Raw genomic sequence first — 22,023 nt, 5'->3', positions numbered from 1 at the left:
TCCTCACTTACTTCGTGGTGCTGCTGTTCATGGTTGCTTCAGAAAACTCACTTAATGAGCATGTCTCGGGGAAACTTCACAATAGAACACCGATCAGACATTCAACCTTCAGCTTTCTCTTGTTGCGCCGCTGTCAAGACACACACTTGCCCGGATACACCTGCCTCCTCACTTCTTCTTCCTTCCGTTTTATGGCCGTTCACTCCTCAGGAGTACTACCGCCACTTACTGTATGCATTGCACACATGAATAATGGATCTGAATTGCAGAAAAAAAAGAAAAAAAGAAAAAAAAAAACCTTTAAACCTCCCAGAGGATCAGAGACCAGGCTTCAGCTGACGCTGCGTGTTCAGCTCCTCCAGCTTCAACACTACCTCCAGGATGATCAGAGCTACTTGCTCCTTTTCCTCAGGCTCTAGATCCGGTGATCCAGTCCTGTAAACTCTAAAAATGCTATCACATCCTTAAACCTCTGTCTATCACTCAAACCCTTTCCCAATAGATCCATTATACTCACTGACCTGTTCTTTATATTTTTAAAAAGATCACTACGCTGTTCTTCATATTTACTACATTTAAACAACACATGTTCTACGGTTTCAACCACACCACATTCATCACACATACCATTTGCATGTTTTCCCATTAATGCCAGTGTTGAGTTTAATCCTGTATGACCCATCCTTAGTCTAGAAACCATTACTTCTTTTCTATGTCTTCCATAGCACGATTCTTTTTTCCCTACTAACTTAACAATACTATAATACCACCTACCTGTACTGCTACTGTCCCACCTTTGTTGCCATATTCTTATTATTTCTCTATTAATTATTGATCTAACTTCATTTCTTCCTAAAGGTATCTTAATATCTGTCAAGTCTTTCCTTAACGCTTCTTTTGCTAACTTATCCGCTGTTTCGTTTCCTACTATCCCAATATGTGCTGGCACCCAACAAAAGTATACAATTATACCCTCTATGTTCAGCCTGTATAATAGTGTATACATTTCTACTAGCAGATCTTCTCTGTCAGTTTTTGTTGACAATATACTTTTAAGTGCTGATGCAGAATCTGAGCAAATTACAGTTGGCATCCTATTTGGTTTAGTCTCCTCTAACCACTGCAATCCTACTATTATAGCAGTTAGTTCTGTTGAATATACAGACATTTTATCACTCAGCCTTAAACTTATTTTTGTCTCAAATTTTGGAATATATACTCCTACTCCTTTTTGTTCAACTGGGTCTTTAGATCCATCTGTATAAATCTGTATACAAGAATAAAAGTTCTCTCATAAAACCATTTATTTCATAACTATTAGAATATCTACCTTCTGCTTTCTCCCGATCCTCCAGCAATCTCATTTCAACATTAGGCTCAGGAATATTCCACACCGATACCCCTTTTAATGGCATATTGGAACTAATATCTACATTTTCCAGACCACATTCCTTAACCCATTGTTTATACTTCCATCCAAAACTATTCCCATTATTCTTTTTATATTCCCAACAGTCATTTAAAAATTTCCTTGTGCGATGACTCTTATTACAACCCTGCAAATTAACCCAGTACATCATTGTAAGCTTTTTCCTTCTTAAGTCTAGTGGCATCTCTCCCATTTCAACCCTAATGGCATCTAGAGGGGTTGATCTAATTGCTCCACAGCAAATTCTAAGTGACCTAGCCTGTATGTTATCCAACTTCTTTAGCTCTGATTTTGCTGCAGCACCATACACTGCACATCCATAATCTAAACTTGACCGTATTAAGGCTTGATATACATTTAGTAGGATGCTTTTCCTTGCTCCCCACTCATATTTGGCTATTGAAGTCATACAATTTATTACTCCTTTACACTTATTCTCAATTTTCTTAATATGTCTATTCCATATTAATTTTTCATCAAATATTAAACCAAGGTATTTAAATTCTGTCACTCTTTCTAATAATTGACTATATAATTTCAAAGTCATCTGTTCCACTTTCCTTTTCTTTGTAAAAACCATAAATTGGGTCTTTAATACTGAAAACTTCAGTCCCCATTCCACTGACCACTTTTCAACTTCATTTATTGATTCTTGTATTCTTTTGACTACATTCTTTAAGTTCCTACCTCTTTTCCACACTGCACCATCATCTGCATATAGTGCCTTCCCCATATTTGGTTTAACTCTTTCATAAATATCATTTATCATTATATTAAATAGAATTGGACTGATTACACTTCCTTGTGGAGTCCCATTCAGAATATCATGCATTGTTGACATTTCTTCCCCTATTTTAACCTGAAATGTACGCTTAAACAAGAAATCCAATATCCAATTGTACATCCTCCCCCCTACTCCGATTTTATCTAGCTTAATTAGTAGTCCCTCCCTCCATAAAGTGTCATATGCCTTTTCAATATCAAAGAAGACAGCAACAAGAAACTCTTTCATAGTTAAAGCTTTTTTAACCTCATTTTCGAATAATATCAATGCATCCATTGTAGATCTTTTCCTCCTAAACCCACTTTGAGCTGATGATAAAATCTCATTTTTCTCCAAAAAATAATTTAATCTTCTGACTATCATTTTTTCCATCACCTTATATAATGTAGATGTGAGAGCAATTGGCCTATAGCTACTTGATTTTGTTGCATCTTTACCTGGTTTTGCTACCGGAATCACTATTGCATTTTTCCAATCTTTGGGTAAAGTACCTTCATTCCAAATCTGATTATATACATCCAATATTATCTTAATGGCTACATCCGGTAAGTTTAACATACTATAGCTGATTCTATCTCTTCCTGGTGTTGTATCCTTTGAATTGCTAATAGCAATTTTTAGTTCAAAAAGATTAAAATCATCATCCATGTTACTATCCACTTCTTGTTTTTTCACGCAAACATTCTCATACATTTTATTTAACTCGTCTTCTTTTTAAAAACTTATCACTTAAATGTTCAATACTATGGACTTTAGCAAATGTTTTTTGGCCAATATTTCTATCTTTTCTTTATCTGTACAGGCCACCTTTCCATCTTCCTCAATTACAGGAATGTGTTTATAAGTACTAATACCATTCATTTTCCTTATCATTCTCCATACCACATGCATTCCAGTCTTTCTCCCAATTGTGTTACAGAACTCCTGCCATGCTTTTCCCTTTGCACTTTTAATTACCCTTCTTGCAGCTGCCCTTTTTTTCTGATAATCTATTACTGTATCTTGAGTTATTAACCTTTTTAAAACCCGGAATGCCTTATTCCTTTCTTTAATTGCCATTGTGCATTCTTCAGACCACCATGGAACAATTTTCTTTCTTTTCCCATTTCCTCTTATTAATGGTATAGATAGGTTCGCTGCTAAAACAATTCCATTTGCTACTTTTTTTTATATCTCTCCTCAATATTCCCTTCTAGCTTCATATTTTTTACATTTTCTTCACATAACACATAAAACTCCTCCCACCTTGCCTGTTTAAATCCCCACCTTGCACACTGGTTAACACTTTGCTTTTGTACTGCACTCTGAATCTCACAAACTACAGGCCAGTGATCACTACCCAAATTATCTTCTTGTAGGCTCCAAGTGCACTTACCTGCTAATGCAGCTGATGTTATTGTGAGATCTAAACATGACAAGCCGCCTTTAACTATATCCATTCTTGTTGATTTCCCATCATTCAAACATACTAATGAGTGTTCTTCTATAAATTCTTCCACAACTAACCCGTTATTGTCTGTATTCTTACTACCCCATAGACCATTATGCGCATTAAAATCCCCACATATAATAATTTTTCCCTTTGAATCACCCATCACATCTTCTAGACTACTATTATTTATTTCTTTGCATGGGTTATAATAGTTTGAAATTCTAATTTCTTCATTCCTCCCCATTACTTCTATACTTACACACTCTATATTATTACTTGTATTTATTCTCTTATACACTATACCTTCTTTAATAAATGTTGCACACCCTCCCCCTCTTCCAGTTACTCTGTCTTTCCTCTCTACTACATATCCATTGAGCTTAAAGTCCAAATAATTATTTAACCATGTCTCTTGGATGCACATCTGCCTCCTCACTTCTTCTTCTTCTTCTTCTTTTTAATTGGCGGTTTGCAACTATTTCTTGTGCATTACCGCCACCACTGGACTGGAGTAAGGCACGGGAATTACTTGCTATTCTTTACTTGTTATAAACAAACTAAATATACCAGCAATTAAAGTAATATAAAAAAAAACAATAATATAAAAAAAACAACAACAAAAAAAACACTTATATCCTTTTTAACAGGCCTGTACTTTTCAAAAAAAAAAAAAAAAAAAAAAAAATTTCCCTTGAGCTTCTGTTCAATAGTGTTTTAGTTTCTAAAGACATTTTCTTTGTTCTCAACTCATTAACAAGCCTTTGCCTTGCCTCATTATATTTATGACACTGCATTATTACATGCTCTACTGTTTCAGGTATCTGGCAATACTCACAATTTCCATCTCCATGCTTTTTTATTAAGAACATTGTACTATTTAACTTTGTATGACCCAACCTCATCCTAGTTAGTACAATTTCTTCCTGTCTTGTTCCGGTTATCTGTGTGTCTTTTCCCACTTTCCCTTGTATCCTATAAAGATGTCTTCCTGTGTACCCATTATCCCAAATATGTTGCCACTTTTTAATAGTTTTAGCCTTTACTATACTTTTTATTTCTGCTTTACTGTACTTTACATCTACATCTATATTGCTTTTGTCTGTAGCTCTCTTTGCATGCTCATCGGCCAGTTCGTTACCCTCTACTCCTATATGGGCAGGAACCCATAAGAATGTCACCCTCCTTCCTGATGCATGTATTCCATTTGCCAGCTGTAAAATTTCAATTAAAATATCTTCCCTTGAATCAGACTGATAGTTCTGAACACTAAACATTGCTGAACTTGAATCAGAGGCAATCACTGCCTGCAGACAATTATTAGACTCTATCCACACGAGTGCTAACCATATGGCAACCAGTTCAGCAGTGTACACTGATAGGTCATCATTTATCCTTTTTGCCTTTGCTATTCCCATTACATAAGCTACCCCTACTCTCTTTTCCATATTTTTAGACGCATCTGTAAAAACCTTTACACACTCTTTGTATTTCCCTGTTATATAATTTCTTACCCCACACTTATCCACTCCATCTTTCTTTCTTTCCTCCAACAGTCCTAAATCAACCCTCAATTCTTCCAACATCCAAGGAGGCACTACTGGATATGCCACTGTTGGGCTGATGTTCAGTGAACCAATACCCATATTATTCACCTTATCTTTTATAACCCACCCATAACTTTTAACTTTCATACTTTCTTTTTCCTGACATTCTCTTAATACTGTCTGAGACAATATGTGGTTCTCTTTATGACCCCTGATATTTGCCCAGTATACCAGTGCTAGCTGGTCCCTCCTCAAATGCAGTGGCGTCTCACCCACCTCTTCTTGAATTGCAGCTACTGGAGAAGTTTTTATTGCACCACTAATTATCCTCATTGCTTGATTTTGCATACCATCAAGTTTGCTTAAGCTTGTCTTGGAGGCTGATCCATATGCTATACAGCCGTAGTCAAACACTGATCTCATTAGACCTGTATAGATGGTTTTTAATGCTGACCTTGTAGCACCCCAATCTATCCCGCATAGACACCTCATGACATTTAGTATCCTTTTACATTTTCCTACCATCTTTTGGATGTGACATGCCCATGTTAACCTCTTATCAAACCAGACTCCCAGATATTTAAAGATCTCAACCCTCTCCAGCTCTTTACCTGACACCATTATTTTTAATTCTCGGCAAATTTTTTTCCTTGTAAAGAACATAACCTTTGTCTTCTCTATTGAGATTCTAAACCCCCATTTCACTCCCCATTGCTGAACTACATTCACAGCATCTTGCATCTTACGCACAATAAACTCAATGTTCCTTCCCTTCTTCCACATTGCACAGTCATCCGCAAATAACGCTACTCCATCTAGGCCATGCAAGTCTTTAAATATCTGGTCTATCATAATTACAAATAATAAAGGACTCACAATGCTTCCTTGAGGGGTTCCATTTTCTACTCTAAAACTCTCACTTATTTCCCCATCAATTTTAACTCTCAATGTTCTTTCAGATAAGAAGTCTCTGATCCACTGATACATCCGTCCCCTAATTCCCATCTGATTTAATTTAATTAATAGTCCTTCTGTCCACATCATGTCATAGGCTTTCTCTATGTCAAAAAACACTGCCACTACAGTCTCTTTATTCACTTGAGCCTTTCTAATGGCTTCCTCCAGGCATACCCCTGGATCCATAGTACCCCTTCCCCTTCTAAAGCCACTCTGGTAACACTGCAACAATCCTTTTGACTCCACCCAATACATCAGCCTATCATTTATCATTTTCTCCATTGTCTTACCCATCTGCGATGTCATGCTATAGGTCTATAACTGCTTGGACTATGAGGGTCTTTCCCTGGCTTCTTAATTGGTACAATGATAGATTCCTTCCACTCTTTAGGGATAATTCCCTCCATCCATATCTTATTGTACAACTTCAACAGGACATCCTTACCACTATCACTCAGATTCTCTAACATTGAGTAGCATATAGTGTCTTTTCCTGGAGATGACTTTCCTAACTTCTTCAGTGCTCTATTCAATTCTCCTTTTGTTAATTTCTCATTCAAACTATCACTTTCCCCATTCCCATTCTCAAACACCCTTTGATATTTAGACACAGTTTCTTCTCTCCCTTTTCTCTCTTCATAACTAAGGTTTTCTGAACTGTGTACTTTAGCTAGTGTTTTTCCTATAACTTCTGCTTTCTCCTTACTAGAAGTTATACTGTCATCTCCATCAATTATCACAGGATATCCATATTCCCTACCGTTTCCTTTCATTTTCCTAATCATCCCCCAAACCTTCTCTATTGGAGTAGTTCGTCCTAAAGAATCACAAAACGTCCTCCAGTACTCCCTTTTTGCTTTCCTGACATTTTGTCTTACCATTGCTTGCGCCCTCTTGTATTCTATCAAATGTTGGAAATTGTGTGTCCTCTTAAGTAATCTAAATGCCTTATTTCTTTCTTTAACAGCTTCCTTGCACTCTCTTGACCACCATGGCACTATTTTATTCAAGCGTCTAGGTTTGGATTTTGGAATAGTGGCATCCGCTGCTGCTATAATGCTTGACCTTATTTCTCTAGTTAACACTTCAACACTTTCACTACCATCAACACATGATAGCCATTCCTCACTTAGCTCTTCAAACTTATTCCAATCAGCTTTCTCCATAAACCACTTCTCTACTTTCACTTCTTTCTCTTTCTCTATCTCCACACCTATGTGTACCTTTATAGGGTAGTGATCACTACCCACTGTATTTCCTCTTAACACCTCCCATTCACATTTGTCTGCCACATTTCTCGTGCCCAAGGTTAAGTCTATTGCTGACTCTTTTCCCCTAGATATATCTATCCTTGTACAAGTTCCATCATTAAGACATACTAGTTCTTTCTCTTCTATAAATTCTTCCAACACATTCCCATTTACATCATCTTTATCACCCCATAAAGTGCTATGTGCATTAAAATCACCACACCAAATAACTCTGCCCTCCAAATCTTTCCAAATTTCCTCAATCTGGCTGCTTTTTAACTGATTACATGGGTTGTAAAAATTTATAATTTTAATATTACCCTCTTTTGCCCACACTTCCACAGTGACATATTCCAATTCCTCTCCTTTCTTAATTTCCTTATACTGCAGCCCTTTCTGTATAAAAGTCATAATCCCTCCACCTTTCCCATTCTCTCTATCCCTTCTTACTGCATTATATCCTTTTATGATAAAATCTAGCCTGGGAATTAACCACGTTTCTTGGACACATATAACATTGGGCTTTTCCTTAACATCTTCCACATACTTCTTAAACTCCTGGCCATTGGCAATTAAGCTCCTGGCATTCCATTGGAGTATTATTAACACCATTAAGAGGAGCCAACCCATGACTGTGATTGTTGAGTTTCCTCAAGGGTTTCTCTAATATTTTCCCACTGTAACCCTTTTACATCCAAATACTTCTCAGCAGTTTTTACTATAATCCTAATCCTTTCAGTCCTGCTAGTCGTCTGGGCTGTGCAGTTAATGATTTCTGCCATGAAAAGCACAAAACCTATTTTGCTCACTATCAATGTTTCTTCCTGAATCCTGTCACACTTTACACATCCGTCATTGTCTTTACTCTTGTTCACTGCATTTTGTGGTATCTTTGGTACTCTTCTGGCTGCTTCAGCATACGTGATTTCCTGATTCACTTTAACCTTCTGAACTTCTTGCATTCGCTTGTACACTTCACACCCACCATATGCCGCACTGTGCTCTCCCCCACAATTGCAACATTTTTTCCTTACCCCTTCCTCACACTCATCATATTTGTGTTCACCGCCACATTTACTGCATCTTATTTTCCCTTTACATGCTGCTGCCACATGCCCATATCGCTGGCAGTTGAAACACCTCAAAGGGGGTGGTATGTACATCCTAACATCGTAGCTCATGTACCCTAAAAAAACTTTCTCTGGAAGTCTTTCTTCTTCAAAGGTAAGCAGTACTGAGAGACTATCACATACTACACCATCTCTTTTTGTTTTTAATCTTTTTGCCTCACTCACCTTTACATTTTTTATATTTGTACACATTTCTTCCATTGATTCCTTCTCAGGGATTCCTGTTATTACTCCTCTAATTCGGCTTTGACCTTTCACCCCTTTTACTTTCTGTCCATTTAATGCATTTGCCCTTACTGCCTTCTTTTGTTGAACCTCATCCTTACACTTTACAAATAGTGATCCATTCCTTAATTTTTTCACACTATTTACATCCCCTATTTCCTTATGTATGGCTTTCGAAAGTTGTATTGGACTCCATACATCAAATGTCGCTCCCTCCTGCACCAGTGTGATAAACACATTAAACTCTTTTACTTTTTCCCTATCTTTTACCTCAGAATAATCATCTGATATTTCCAATGATTTCTTTTTCTTCCGCTTATTTCCACTCCCACCCGCGCCCTCTACCTCCATCATTTCCTACTCCGTCCTTCCTCCAGTCCCACGTGGTGCGTTTACTTCCGTGCCGACCGTCCTGAACCCCAGGAAGTTTCGGTTTGGCGTCACACACCGCCATCCTACAAGCACGTTGGACCTGCCTCCTCACTGCTCAAACACTTCCTTTTTATGCTCCCTTGTGATTCACCTCAGCTGCCGCTCGTTATGGCCAGCAATCAAGCACAGCCAGAGTTGGGACCAATGAGGGATTTTCTTGGATATCTGGTTTTTCACCCGGTGACACCAGCATGTCCGTGTTTACAGTATGCATGTCGGTATAAATCTATTCATCATATAAAGCCATCGTGTCTTCAGAAGACTTGGATCTGGATTAGACTTTCGATTGATTATTTTTATGATGCCTTTGACATTTTTTTAGCTTTTACAAAACTTTTGTAAGCATTAATTTTTACAATTTTTACCCAGTGTTATTTTACATTTGATTAGGCTACTTTAATTTCTGTAGTATTTCTTACCTTGCTCTTTATTCTATTGCGTTTATTTGTACTGTCTTTGAAATTTGTTTAGTTTTTCTTATTTGAATGAAAATCTTAGGTTTGAAAAAACATGAAGATGAGTACATGATGACAGAATTACAATTTTTGGGTGAATTTTACCATATAAATACTGTAAGTTGAGCCTTGTTTAAAACAACTATATCGCAAATCATATTGTTTACATCAACAATATATATATCGTCGCATTTTTATGTTGCTGTATCTCGATATAACACTCGTTCATATACTGCACAACACTTTTCATGATTGCATCTTTCTCTTAGATTTTGCAATCTGCTACATTATTATTTTCAATATTTTTAACATCCTGTCTTGTGTGCTACTTTTTATTCCAAGATAATGTTCTCCTAGCTGAAAGAAACTTATCTGAGGCTTCCTGCTCTGAGTCCTTTTCATCAGTGGAATCAGAAAGTTCCTCAGTAATTCCTCAGTCTTCAAAGGCACACAAAAGACAGCTGTTAGAAGTACCTCCTGACTGTAATTTGGCAAAAGAGGCAAGTAATTTTTTCTCTCTTTTTTTAAGGTTGTTCATGGAATGTCAACTATTGTAAGATATTAGAAGAAAGTGTTTTTATATGATCTATATTACAGCTGGTTTGTGCAGCTCTGCACTCAAAACCAGGAGGCTCCGCTATATTGAATGAGTACAACCAAACCAATAGCCTGTCTGATCAAACTTGAAGGAAGCTAGTCAACATCCTTGTGGCGGATATGGTAGAGAGTCATGGGTAAGTGACCGATAAAAACATCTACAATTTAGTTCTTAAAATAAAGCATAAAAATGTCCACTCTGTTCCTCTTTTATTCTGGTTAGGGACTGTTCGTTATTTATTTAAGGGGACTTGACCCTCCCTTCGCCAGCAATACATTTTTCTATGACCCTCCAAAATGATTGTGAAAAAAGGCATGACCCTCCCCGATTATTTATTGATTACTTATGTACTGGTTTGCGCTTGGCAAAGATGTTCAGATATCTCTATGCTCCTGCACACCCGCCTTTTTCAAACTGGCGCAGCGCTGACTCGCGATAGGTAGAAACTGCATGATTTGATCCGACTGGCATCGCCGCTCACTCTAACGTTAACCTAGATAATTGTTCGCTGTTCTTAGGCGCATAACCAAGTGTGTGTGCGGAGTGTGTAGCGCGCACTGCATGACATGGAGGCGCCGATGCGATTTGCATTTTATCAACAGTGGAAACAACTTAAAATACTCTATTTCTGGCCATACAGAAAAGAATAATGCATCAGTCGCAATACTTTTATTTGTGTAAACTCACAATAACAAGAAAACGTTTTGCTTTCGTAAAATAAAATAAAACAATCAGGCGCGCTTTCATGGTCTCCGTGAACTGTAGCGCGTCAAAAAAAAAAAAAAAAAGCAGAAACATATCGTAGGCTATATAGCATTGCCTACTAGCCTCAAATATATGAAAAATATCTATATAAAGCTTGATATGTCCACTTTTAAACGAAAAAAATCAAATCAAAAGCAAATATCATTTGATTATGTAGGCTAATCCGTAGGCCTATAAGATGCATTTCTCTTAAAGGCGCACTTTACAGCGGAGATGTATGGAGACATGTTTGCAGCGGACACTGATTTAGAAAAAAAGAGTTTATTAATAAACAATTAAAATGCATCGTTATTTTTAAATACATATTTATTCATTAGCCTGCTTTTGCGTCAAGATTATACATGCGCTTGAGCGCAGAATGGGCTATATCCCATGCAGTATTTAAACAGAAATTAGGGTGCGACTAGTCAAATATTTAGTATATGGCAACAATACATTTACTATATTTGACATTATTTAATTAGTAAGTATCCAGCTCTTTACATTAAATTTTTTGAGTTAACAATTAGGCTAGTTAATGAACTAATAAAATAATAGAACAAGTTAAGATGCTAACTATAATTCTATTTAGCATGACTTGTTCCACCACGCAAATGACTGTTTTTAAGGTGACAATCTGTTTTCACATCTTCACATTTGAAGATTTCCTGTATCTTGAAGATTGTTGTATTGTGTTGTATCTTCTGTTATAAAGATTGACATTTCGTTAATTAAAAAAATGAGCACATAAGGTTGTTAAAATGTTCTGTTAGATGTTCTGTGTTTACTAGGCTACTTTTTGAATTGTGTATAATAATATATCTAATGAAGATATATTAACAAAAAAATATTATATATTATATATAAAACATAGCCTAGGCTATATAAAATAAAGGTCCTCATTGGTTAATTTTGCCCGGTTCCCCCACTCAGTGTTGGTTCGCCTCTGTCTTGCGATGAATAAGGGGCTGTTTACACCTGGCCACTTCATGCGTGTTCTGTGATGGGATAGCTATCCGATCGTGAAAAGACCAGGTATAAATGCCCTCCGAAACGCATTCGAGACGGATTTGAATCCGATCGCTCAAACCACTTCAGGGGAGGTCTGGGCCACATTCCCGACAAAACTGGACATGTGTAAATGCATCTGGTTGTGGAAACCACATATGTAAATTGTACTCCCAAAAAATGCAATAAAATAAAAATAAACGTGAGAGCGTGTTATAGGCTATATGTCATGTTATAGCCAGACATGACGACGCTACTGCAACACGCATCACTGCAGATGAGCCAACGTGCAAACTATTTGAAGAATTGAAGATAGGATTTAAAATCCGTTTTGCAAAAACGCATTTATGCGACCACACCAGGTGTAGGCTAAATGGAATCGTTTTGATAAATCAGAAAGCTATCCGATCTGAGAAAACGCATGAAGTGGCCAGGTGTAAACAGCCCCAATGTAGCATTTGTGTTTGTTTTCAGACATGATAGCCTAACAGTCGTTTTATACTTGTGCTTATGCGATATCACAATTTTTGATCGTGGATGATGTAATATCTCCACGATCTGCTTTTGAAGAAATATGGTAGCCTCTCGTGCTACAGCGCACATTCTATCAACTGCAGTTCTGGCCTCAATCCCAAACTCGACGTAGGCTATATCACATGCAGCGGTAGAGTTACACTCACAGGACACTGCTTGTGATTCGCAATCACAAAAGTTTATTATTTGCTCGTGGTAAACATTTCATTGGCGTTCTGTTCTGACATGATGCACTTTTTCTGAGCGCGTGTGCACTGTCAAACAGCGCCAAACTGGACTTGACCTTTCCATCTTTCGCGTCTGATTTTTGTTGGGTCAGACCCATCTGCTAGCTATGGGGGGACCGAGACTGAGAGAGCTACATGGAAAAATATGCACAAAACAAGCCACTTTGAAAGTTTGTTGTTTTCATGAATACAAAAGTTGGGTGACCCTCCCCCTAGACTAAAAAAAGTTGGATGACCCTCCCCTCAACAAAGAATAAAAAGGAATGACCCCTCCCCTATTTTCCTCCGGTGGCCCATTCCATAAATACCGAACGGTCCCTTAATTGTAATGTTAAATTTAGTTGAAAATAAAATGCATGAATGTCAATTCATATAACTTTGAAAAGTAATAATAAGTAAGTAGCCAATCATGTAAAATGTTAGATAAAATAAAATTGTGACTTAATAACATTTCAGACAAATCTTGTTTTCAATCTTTATCTTCTCATACAGGAGGATCCCACCAGTCAATATAACATATGCACTTGGAATAGTGAGTCTTTTCCCCAATTTAAAGGACAAGTGCTCACCAACTGGTCATGTGAGTATTTAACTGACATATTGTACATGGTCACCTTTTTAAAGGAGCACGATTACCATTAGGGGTGATCAAAAATGATCAAAATTCTGTTTAACGGTAGGGATGGGTGATATGGCAAAAATATCATAATGATTTTTTTTCAGAAAAATCAAAATTCACGATTTTATCACGATTATTTTTCATGCTGGTTTTACTATTTTGCAAGTGACTGAGCATTACAGACAAATCGCAGTGTCTCAGTCTCTAGTACACTGCACGTGAGTGAACCACCCCCACTTATTTACATGTTGCAGTATACATGGATTAAAAAAAATCTGTTATGTGGATAGGCTTGCTACGATAGTCGGTGTTTAGTCACAACACCGGTTTCATCACTTGCCCACCGCGGCACCGAAAAAAAAAAAAGGTTAAAGCATTAAAAATATTTACGCAATTGACTAGCGTTGTATGATCACGCTCTTATTAATGCTTTTAAACCGTTCAAGCGCGACAAGACTAAAGAGACCGCGCTGTAAGTCCTGCCTATTACACACACACACAACCCACAGAAAAGACGCGCGTCAGTCGCCTATCGAGTTCTCTTTCTGTCTTGAACAAACCATAACATACACAAAGTATGCCAAAATGTCCGTTTTGTCGAGTGTCCTCATAAGAGCAGTCTTAAATGATTTAAATAAAGTCTAAAATAGAGATTTATGAGAAAATGGGTCGCGTGTCAGATCGCGCGTCTCTGTCAGCAGCGGCCGGTCTAAAAGTGTCATTAATGTTAATCAAAGAACAAAGGTAAGAGAGTAAATGACTCACTCAGACCCTGCGCCAGGTGGATTATTATACCGGTAGCCTAATAATCACGAATACACTCCGATCTTTTAACACATCTCCGGCGAATGGCTTCTTCACGCAAAAGAAAAACTCATCATGAAGTGCAGTGAAATTCACCGCCCTGTGTGGCGTTTCCTGATGGATCGAGGTTGTTCGTTAACTTAATTTTATATATGCAATTCACACGAGCTCTAAGCGCATGCGAGAATGCTGCGATTAGTCAAACTTTATTAATAAAATAGAAAATCAGAGGGAATCATCTCTGTAATGTTTTTTTTTTTTTTTTTTTACCGGTTGGCCGGTCACACGACTTAGTTTTCAGTTACGTGACTGGTGCGGAGACCTGGAGTGTTATTGAAAAAAATTAATTACATTTTTTTTTTTTTTTTTTTACATCGCCCCTCCCACCCGAAGAAACCGATATTACCGGTGTTGTCACAAGTCGATTAACCGGTGGGAGAATATTATCACTGTCACATCTCTAATGTGGACATTTTTTACCGTGGTAACGATATACAGTATACTGTCATACCGCCCAGCCCCAACTACCATATTCGTTTTGAATGCATTACACTAAGATTTCTGTAAAACTTGTGTTTTACAGGAACACTACTATGATCCACTTAGTGGACAGGGTTACCTTGCCTACAGACTAAAAACCATTCAGCGAAACACAGGAAGTAATTCAAGGAGGACATCAAAGTCTGTTTACAAAGATGGCTCCAAGACCCTGTGTGAGACATCTTCAACAGTTGAGCAGCTGTCAGGTGATCAGTGCAGAGAAGCTCTATCTGTAATGAAGCATTCGACAGACCAATCAATTGTTAAGGAGAGAATGAAGGCGACGTTCAAGTACAGACAGAATATGATGCATGATCCAGACAAGTCTTCACACATCCTGGATTACTTTCCCCGATTCTTAGATACACCAGGCTTGGTAAGAAATAATGCAATATCTTGATCTTCTAATTGTGTTTTATAATTGTGATTGACATGTTTTCTCTTTGTACTAGATTGAGCAAGACTTCACAATGCTCTTTGGAGAGGAAGTCTCAGGCAAGTTCATTGCGAAATGGCCAACATTCTACAAGCCTAGGATAATAGCTGACTGCAAAAACCTACGCACTGGTGCACATGTGGATGACCTCCGGTCTGCTCAAGAGGAGTCCGATTATGGGGAGTGTAGGGTTTTTGTGTGTGTGTGTTTACTATTTTGACTGCATACTCATGGGTTGGGGTGTCACAATTCTGTATGACTAGGATGGGACAGTGACGTGGCAGCTATTCTCCTGCTTGTTCATCTCTTACCTCCAACCATCAAAGGAAGGAAGACTGGGAAAATCAGTGCTACTGAAGCTGCTGATCATGTGGTGAAGTTCATAAAGGTATGTCCTAGTAGCCTTTTAACATTGTTGCATTTTTATTTGTCTGCCAACAGTTAATCTAGTCTAGAGATACTTATAATACTTAAGTCAAAATACTGAAGTACAACCGGTTTTAAGGGTTAGTTAACCCAAAATGTTTAATTCGGTCATAATTTACTTCACCTTAAATCGTTCCAAACCTCTTATGCTGCATTCACACCAAACGCGAATTGAGCGATTTGAGCGAAAATGTTCAAGCGACTTGTGAAAGTATAAGAGTATTGCCACAGGTAACATTTTACTTTTTTTTAGCCAAAGTATAGAAACTGGTTCTATATATTTATTTATTTTTCCATGTCCCCCTTGCAACTAAGTGTGGCAGGTCTAATGAAATTTATCCTGCCTGCAGGTGGCTGATTAATTAATTTTAGCTTGTCCTATCAGTGAACTGTAGTAGCGCATATAAACCACCTGGTTAGAGTGTATGGTGTCACGAGGCACCGCCCCTTCCCGTGTCGTCATTCAGGTATGTTGGATATTGTAAGCAGGCCAATCAATGACATACTGTAGCTAACATTAGCTTATTTCCAGGGCGACATGCAAGTTATCGCGGCTGGCATTCGGCTGAGGTTGTAGCCTACCCTTGATGGTCAAAGCATGGGTGTTTATACTTCCCGCCAGTAATGTTTAGTTATCGCCGACGTGCATGCTGTCCATCTGATAGACGAGACGAGCTTTCAGCCCACATGCGTGTTGTTTTGCCTGACTGAGTTGGTTCCCAGAGATCGCACTTATAAGGTATGTGTTTTAAACGTTCGCCTGGGTCAAATGGCGATCTGTTGAGAGAAACAGATTTTATTAATTGTTAGCAGTTAAATCACCGAGTTTTTGATTGTTTATTTGTAACTTTATAGATGTAATAAGGACCGATTGGTCGCGTCTGCACCCCCGATTAGTTTCCGTGCGGTTGACTGCGTGGGACTACTTCCAGAGGCGCTGCTGCTTTTGCTGTTGCTTTGCTCCATTTGTTCTGCTGTGGACAAAGGACTGAAATCGCTGTCCTTTGTGTTAATTTTAGTGTGTGTGCATCCCTGTGAGTCCTTTATTTCAGGGATGTTTCTGTGTCTTGTGTGACACCAGGAACGTTTCCTTTTTCATTTATATTAGTTTTTTATTTTGTATTTTGACTCCGAATGTAATATGGTAAACTTAAAACTAGTGATCGACCGATTTATCGGTTCACCGATATTTTTACCGATATTTAAGCATTTTCCCATAATCGGGTATCGGTTTTGTAATATCGGATTCACCGATAGACGGCGCCATCTTGTGGGCGTTTTAAGAACTACGCCATTGCAGCACCGCGTCTGAGGAGAGACGAGACAACAACTGTGTGCACAGCACAGGTAAAGTAGGCTATATGTAGGCCTACTACTTGCTTTGCTTCAATTATTCAACCTTATTTTACATAACAGACATAATGCACGAATGAGATTTGAGACAAAAATGCCTGATATGTAGTTTATTTATGCAGCTTGGCGGCTCTAAAAAAAAAAATCACGGAGTCAGCCTAATCCGTTGTCCTGTCTCAATAAAGACGTAACTTTACATTAATATTATTTAATTAAATAAAACCGACGTGAATGAGTGCATGTTGTAAATAAAAGCGCTGAATTTAATTTTCTCTCTGTTGTATTCGCTCACCATTAGTCGCGTAAAAAAAGTTTGTTCATATTGATGAGCCCTGGATTGATGATCAGGAATGCTCATGCACGGCCACTGCATGAAACTTTTAAAAAGATTCACTTGTTTAAAACACCCTAAATGATATTAGCACGTATTACATAACCATTATTTCGCTAATACACATCTAAATAAACACAGCTCTGTGGAAATTTATTATTAATTATTTCCACGAATCAGCGCCGCCGCTCCCACCAGGCGCATCACGCGCTGTGCGTAAGGCACCACCGAGTGCTGAGGGGACACCAACAAAATAGCCTTTTAAAATCTCAAATTAGTTCAAATATCCCGGAATCAAGAGCGAGTGCGCCCGCGAGACAGAGACTGTGCTCCAAACCGCGTAGCGCGTGCACGGCAGAGAGGGAGAGAGAGCAAGAGACCGTGCGCGTGTGCCTCATGAAGAGCATGTAAGACTTTTTTTTTACCTCATCACAGCTTTTATTTTTAAACAAAGACACTTTAGTAACAGTGCACTTAATTTTTTGCCCTCAGACTTCTCTATTTATTGGTGTATAAATATTTTTTTTGGGGGGGGAAACAGGAGGGAGTGATTGTTATAAATAAAATGGTTTGTTCAGTTCAGTTGTGTTGTAATAATTGTGTCAAAAACAGAAGTATAACAGTAAATAAATATCGGTTCTGCATATCGGTTATCGGGCGCGTAAACATGCAAATAATCGGTATCGGTTTTAAAAAATCAATATCGGTCGATCACTACTTAAAACTGTGAATATCTCTACTCCAATTTCTGCCTCTTGGAGTGACAATTCTGAGTGTGATTCAACAGTGACAATTCTGTTCCAGGAGCTGAGTGCACAAAGCAGGGGCGGATTGTTGGTGGTGGTCTCCCTCACGAGTGTTGTGTGCTGAGTGGTGTGAGTGTGTGTACTGGTGTGAGTGTATATGCACAGGTGTACGGAACAGGTGACTTGTTGTGGAGGCCTTATGTGCCCTTATCCACTGCTCTGCCTCGGCTCCTGTCCCGCTGACTCAGGTCGCTCCATGTGTGTTTGTTGAACCACAAAATTGTCTACATTGAGTGCTGTTGATGTATGTGCATTTTTATATTGATTATTTATCTATAATAAAACAAATTTTATATTTTTGTATCCACGTCTCCTGCCGTCTTACTGTGGATGAACCTGTGTTTCCTTAAATAACAAACTATATTTTATTGTCCCTGGCAAGATTCCAGGGTGGCGTAGTCGTTAGCAGAGATCATTTATGCTTAAAATCATTCCATCTATCCTCGTGCCGCTACATAAGGATGAAAATATATTTGAAGTTGAAAATGTAAGACCTGTCTGTTGGGCTGAACACAAGTATCATATCTCTCCTGTCTTAGGTGGGAACGAGCTTTGTGACATTCCTTGACCGAGTTGGATCAACACAGCCCTTCCTCCTTTGTGTTGGGGAAAAGAGGAGTAGTATCCAGAAGTTTTACATCATCCTGGACCAGAAGGCCATACCCTGCACAACGCAGACAGCTGTTGCAGCCTTCGACAAACTCTTTAAGGCACACTTTGTGTTTGCTGTATCCTACGATGAGGCCTTGTGCAACTTCTTCACTTTCATCCAAACAACCGTATATGGCATTGATGTGGGCAGTGCCAAGGAGAGTCCAAGGGTTAAGGAAATCCAAGAGAGTGTTCACAACACCGAGATTTAAATACTTTTTGCAGTCTTCCTGAAACATGTTCTCATGTTACATTTGCAAAGTACACCACAGAAGTTGTTCTGCTTTATTTCAGCATCTGAAGTTTCACCATGGTTTGTACCCAGGGCGTTCATTGCGTTTGAAATGTGGCGAACCTGGTTGTTCCTCAATATTGAAGCAAAGAGACAGAAACACTTTGAGAATAAATGGAAAATCGTTAAACCAGTAGAATATGTTCTCGGTGTGCGTTACGATGTGCGCAGAGATAAAACTACAGGTGTATTGAAGGGGCGGTATATTTCATTCCATATCCTTTTGAATGCTTACATTACTTTTATACAAATCAATAATCAAATGTATATATATGCATTATCACATAATCATTTCCATATTCGGTAACGCTTTAGATTACAGCCCGGAAAGTACTGCGTAATTACAATGAAATTACAGTGTAACTTTCGGTAATTACAGTGTACCTATAAAGTATGTACGTGTAAGTATAGGGGAACAATATGTAAAGTCTTGGGAATAAAGGGGTAACAACCAGGAAAATACTGCGTAATTAAAACTAAATTACAGTGTAACTTTCGGTAATTACAGTGTACCTATAAAGTACGTACGTGTAATTATATAGGGGAACAATGTAAAGTTTTGGAATAAAGGGGTAACAACCAGGAAAAAAAAAATTTATTTAGGCAAATTATTTATACTGTAAGTATTTTAGAACTACGGGGTACTTATACTATAATACAATCTTACTTTTGGGAGCAATTTAGCGAGTAGGCTACATACACCTTTTTGTAATAATAGTGTAATACATAAAGGTTTTTTTCAAATTACGGGGTAGCCTATATATCAGTGCATTTACAAAGTAGGCTAATTTGTTTTTATTGCAAAGGTGCACTGATTAAGTTGTTTCAAGGCAAGTAAAACTACAACTTTTTTTTTTTTTAAATGCTGGGGAAATATACTCTTGTTTCTTGTAGTTACAGGGTAAGTATGACATTGCGGGCCGTAAATTAAAGTGGTGCTTCTTACCCTCTTGTTTCTTGTAGTTACAGGGTAAGTATGACATTGCGGGCCGTAAATTAAAGTGGTGCTTCTTACCCTCTTGTTTCTTGTAGTTACAGGGTAAGTATGACATTGCGGGCCGTAAATTAAAGTGGTGCTTCTTACCCTCTTGTTTCATGTAGTTACAGGGTAAGTACAATAAAAACACATGTAAACATACAATCTGATATCACTTGGAAAACTTTATTTGAAAAACAACTGGTTGTTACCCCTTTATTCCAAAACTTTACATTATGTCCCCCTATACTTACACGTACATACTTTATAGGTACACTGTAATTACCAAAAAGTTACACTGTAATTTAGTTTTAATTACGCAGTATTTTCCTGGTTGTTACCCCTTTATTCCCAAGACTTTACATATTGTTCCCCTATACTTACACATAAGTACTTTATAGGTACACTGTAATTACCGAAAGTTACACTGTAATTTCATTGTAATTACGCAGTACTTTCCGGGCTGTAATCTAAAGCGTTACCCTATATTCTTTTGTGCTTGTGAAATTATATATTTTCTCTAGAGAGCAATGCCATTTCTCTGCCTTTCTTCCTGAGGAGCTATGTTTTGGCTAACTGATAATACGAAGCTCAAGCACTCTTCGGCCTTGGCGATGTTATTTGGTGGTGTTCTGTGTGTGTGTGTTTGACTTTCTACGTAGGTATTTGGGACACAACGCTCAGCCTCATCGGCGCTCTCTTCTAACCTGCGAGGTCAAAACTGACCTAAATCTAAGGATTGGCGACAGCTATACTGACTAATGGCGATAGGCACCTTTTATCTGCTCACACACTGTAAAAAAGGATTCGAGGCTTTTGCTACCTCAACTCATTTTCACAAGTCAGTTCAACTAATATGTTGAGTGTACTTAAGATATTAAGTTTACCTGTTCCCAACTACTCTGTTTAATCAGAGTAGTTCAGGCAACATACATTTCTTAGTTGTATGAGAGGCCCCTGCATAAATACGTAGGGAAACCCCACAGAGCACGCCCTTACAACTCGTGCCACCTTCGAGAAACGTCCATTTTGGATCAAGATCTTGATCAAGAACTCGAGTTCCTGAGGTAAGCTTGAACTTCTTACTTGTTTGTATGAAAATGCTTGTTAAATTAGGAGTGAACTACATATTACACAGGGCTGTTAGTGGACGCGATAAATATATTTTTTGTCAGCATGTCACGTGCGGGTGTCCGTAAAACATAACAGTTAAAGTTACTGCACCTGCACATGACATGCGGTCAAAAATATAATTTATCGCGATTCGCGGCCACGAATTAATTAATTCACATCACTTATTAATTTGTTCGCTCATTTGATTAAATTGTGGCCATGTTGTAGGCCTTATACGTTCCCTCATTAATTATTATGAGTGAAGGAATGACAATGCGGCCACGAGGGAATATTTTTTTTATGTGTGGCAACGAGGTAAGATAATGAATTAACGTTAGGAGCTATATGTCGTAGGAACGAATATAGAATAGGCAAAACGTTACCGTGTAGAAGACAACGTCAGTACGACCTCAAGGTTATAATAATCTAGGCTATTCGTAATTTTTTGGTATTTCATGACGTATTTTTGGCAACATAAGTGCAACATTACATGCCCTTAATTTCATTACCATCATTTACACGTTATGCTCTGATGATTTCAGCATTTGCTATTTAAAATGTGTAATTAAACGTCAGACACAACAGTGAAGTTTCTCTTAAGATACAGTTTTTATTTTAACCAAGTCAGACGATTATAATTTGCTCTGTATACTATTTTTTTTTTACAGTCTATGGTATAGTGACGTGAAATGCAGGGCATTTAGGGCTGCGCGCGGCGCACTGGGTTTTTACTCTGGCACTTTTTACTTAAACTGCGTCTGACGAAGGAATACGTTTTTCTGAAGTGAGTCTTATCTGAAGTGTATCTATGGCACGAATTGTATTTTTCGTGCAATTTACGCAAACGTTAGTTTTATATACGCCATAAAGCGTGACGTAGTACGCCATAAAGTGTGTATCATATGCACGTAAAAACTAATTTTTGCA

At 38.0% G+C, this 22,023-nt stretch overlaps 1 protein-coding gene across 1 annotated transcript; it reads left to right on the top strand.

The window, feature by feature from the left end:
• Positions 1–10,234: 10,234 nt before the first annotated feature.
• On the top strand, positions 10,235–18,964 carry LOC307003786 (uncharacterized protein). Its single transcript, XM_079622605.1, has 5 exons — positions 10,235–10,372; positions 13,242–13,329; positions 14,756–15,088; positions 15,165–15,536; positions 18,604–18,964. The coding sequence occupies exons 1-4, from the start codon at positions 10,356–10,358 to the stop codon at positions 15,366–15,368; spliced, it is 642 nt and encodes a 213-aa protein (XP_079478731.1). The 5' UTR covers positions 10,235–10,355; the 3' UTR covers positions 15,369–15,536; positions 18,604–18,964.
• Positions 18,965–22,023: the final 3,059 nt, after the last annotated feature.

The sequence above is a fragment of the Phoxinus phoxinus genome (assembly GCF_949152265.1).
Source record: "Phoxinus phoxinus genome assembly, chromosome: 9".
NCBI lineage: Eukaryota > Metazoa > Chordata > Actinopteri > Cypriniformes > Leuciscidae > Phoxinus > Phoxinus phoxinus.
The sequence above is the reverse complement of the archived record's forward strand: the minus strand, read 5'-3'. Positions and strand labels throughout refer to the sequence as shown.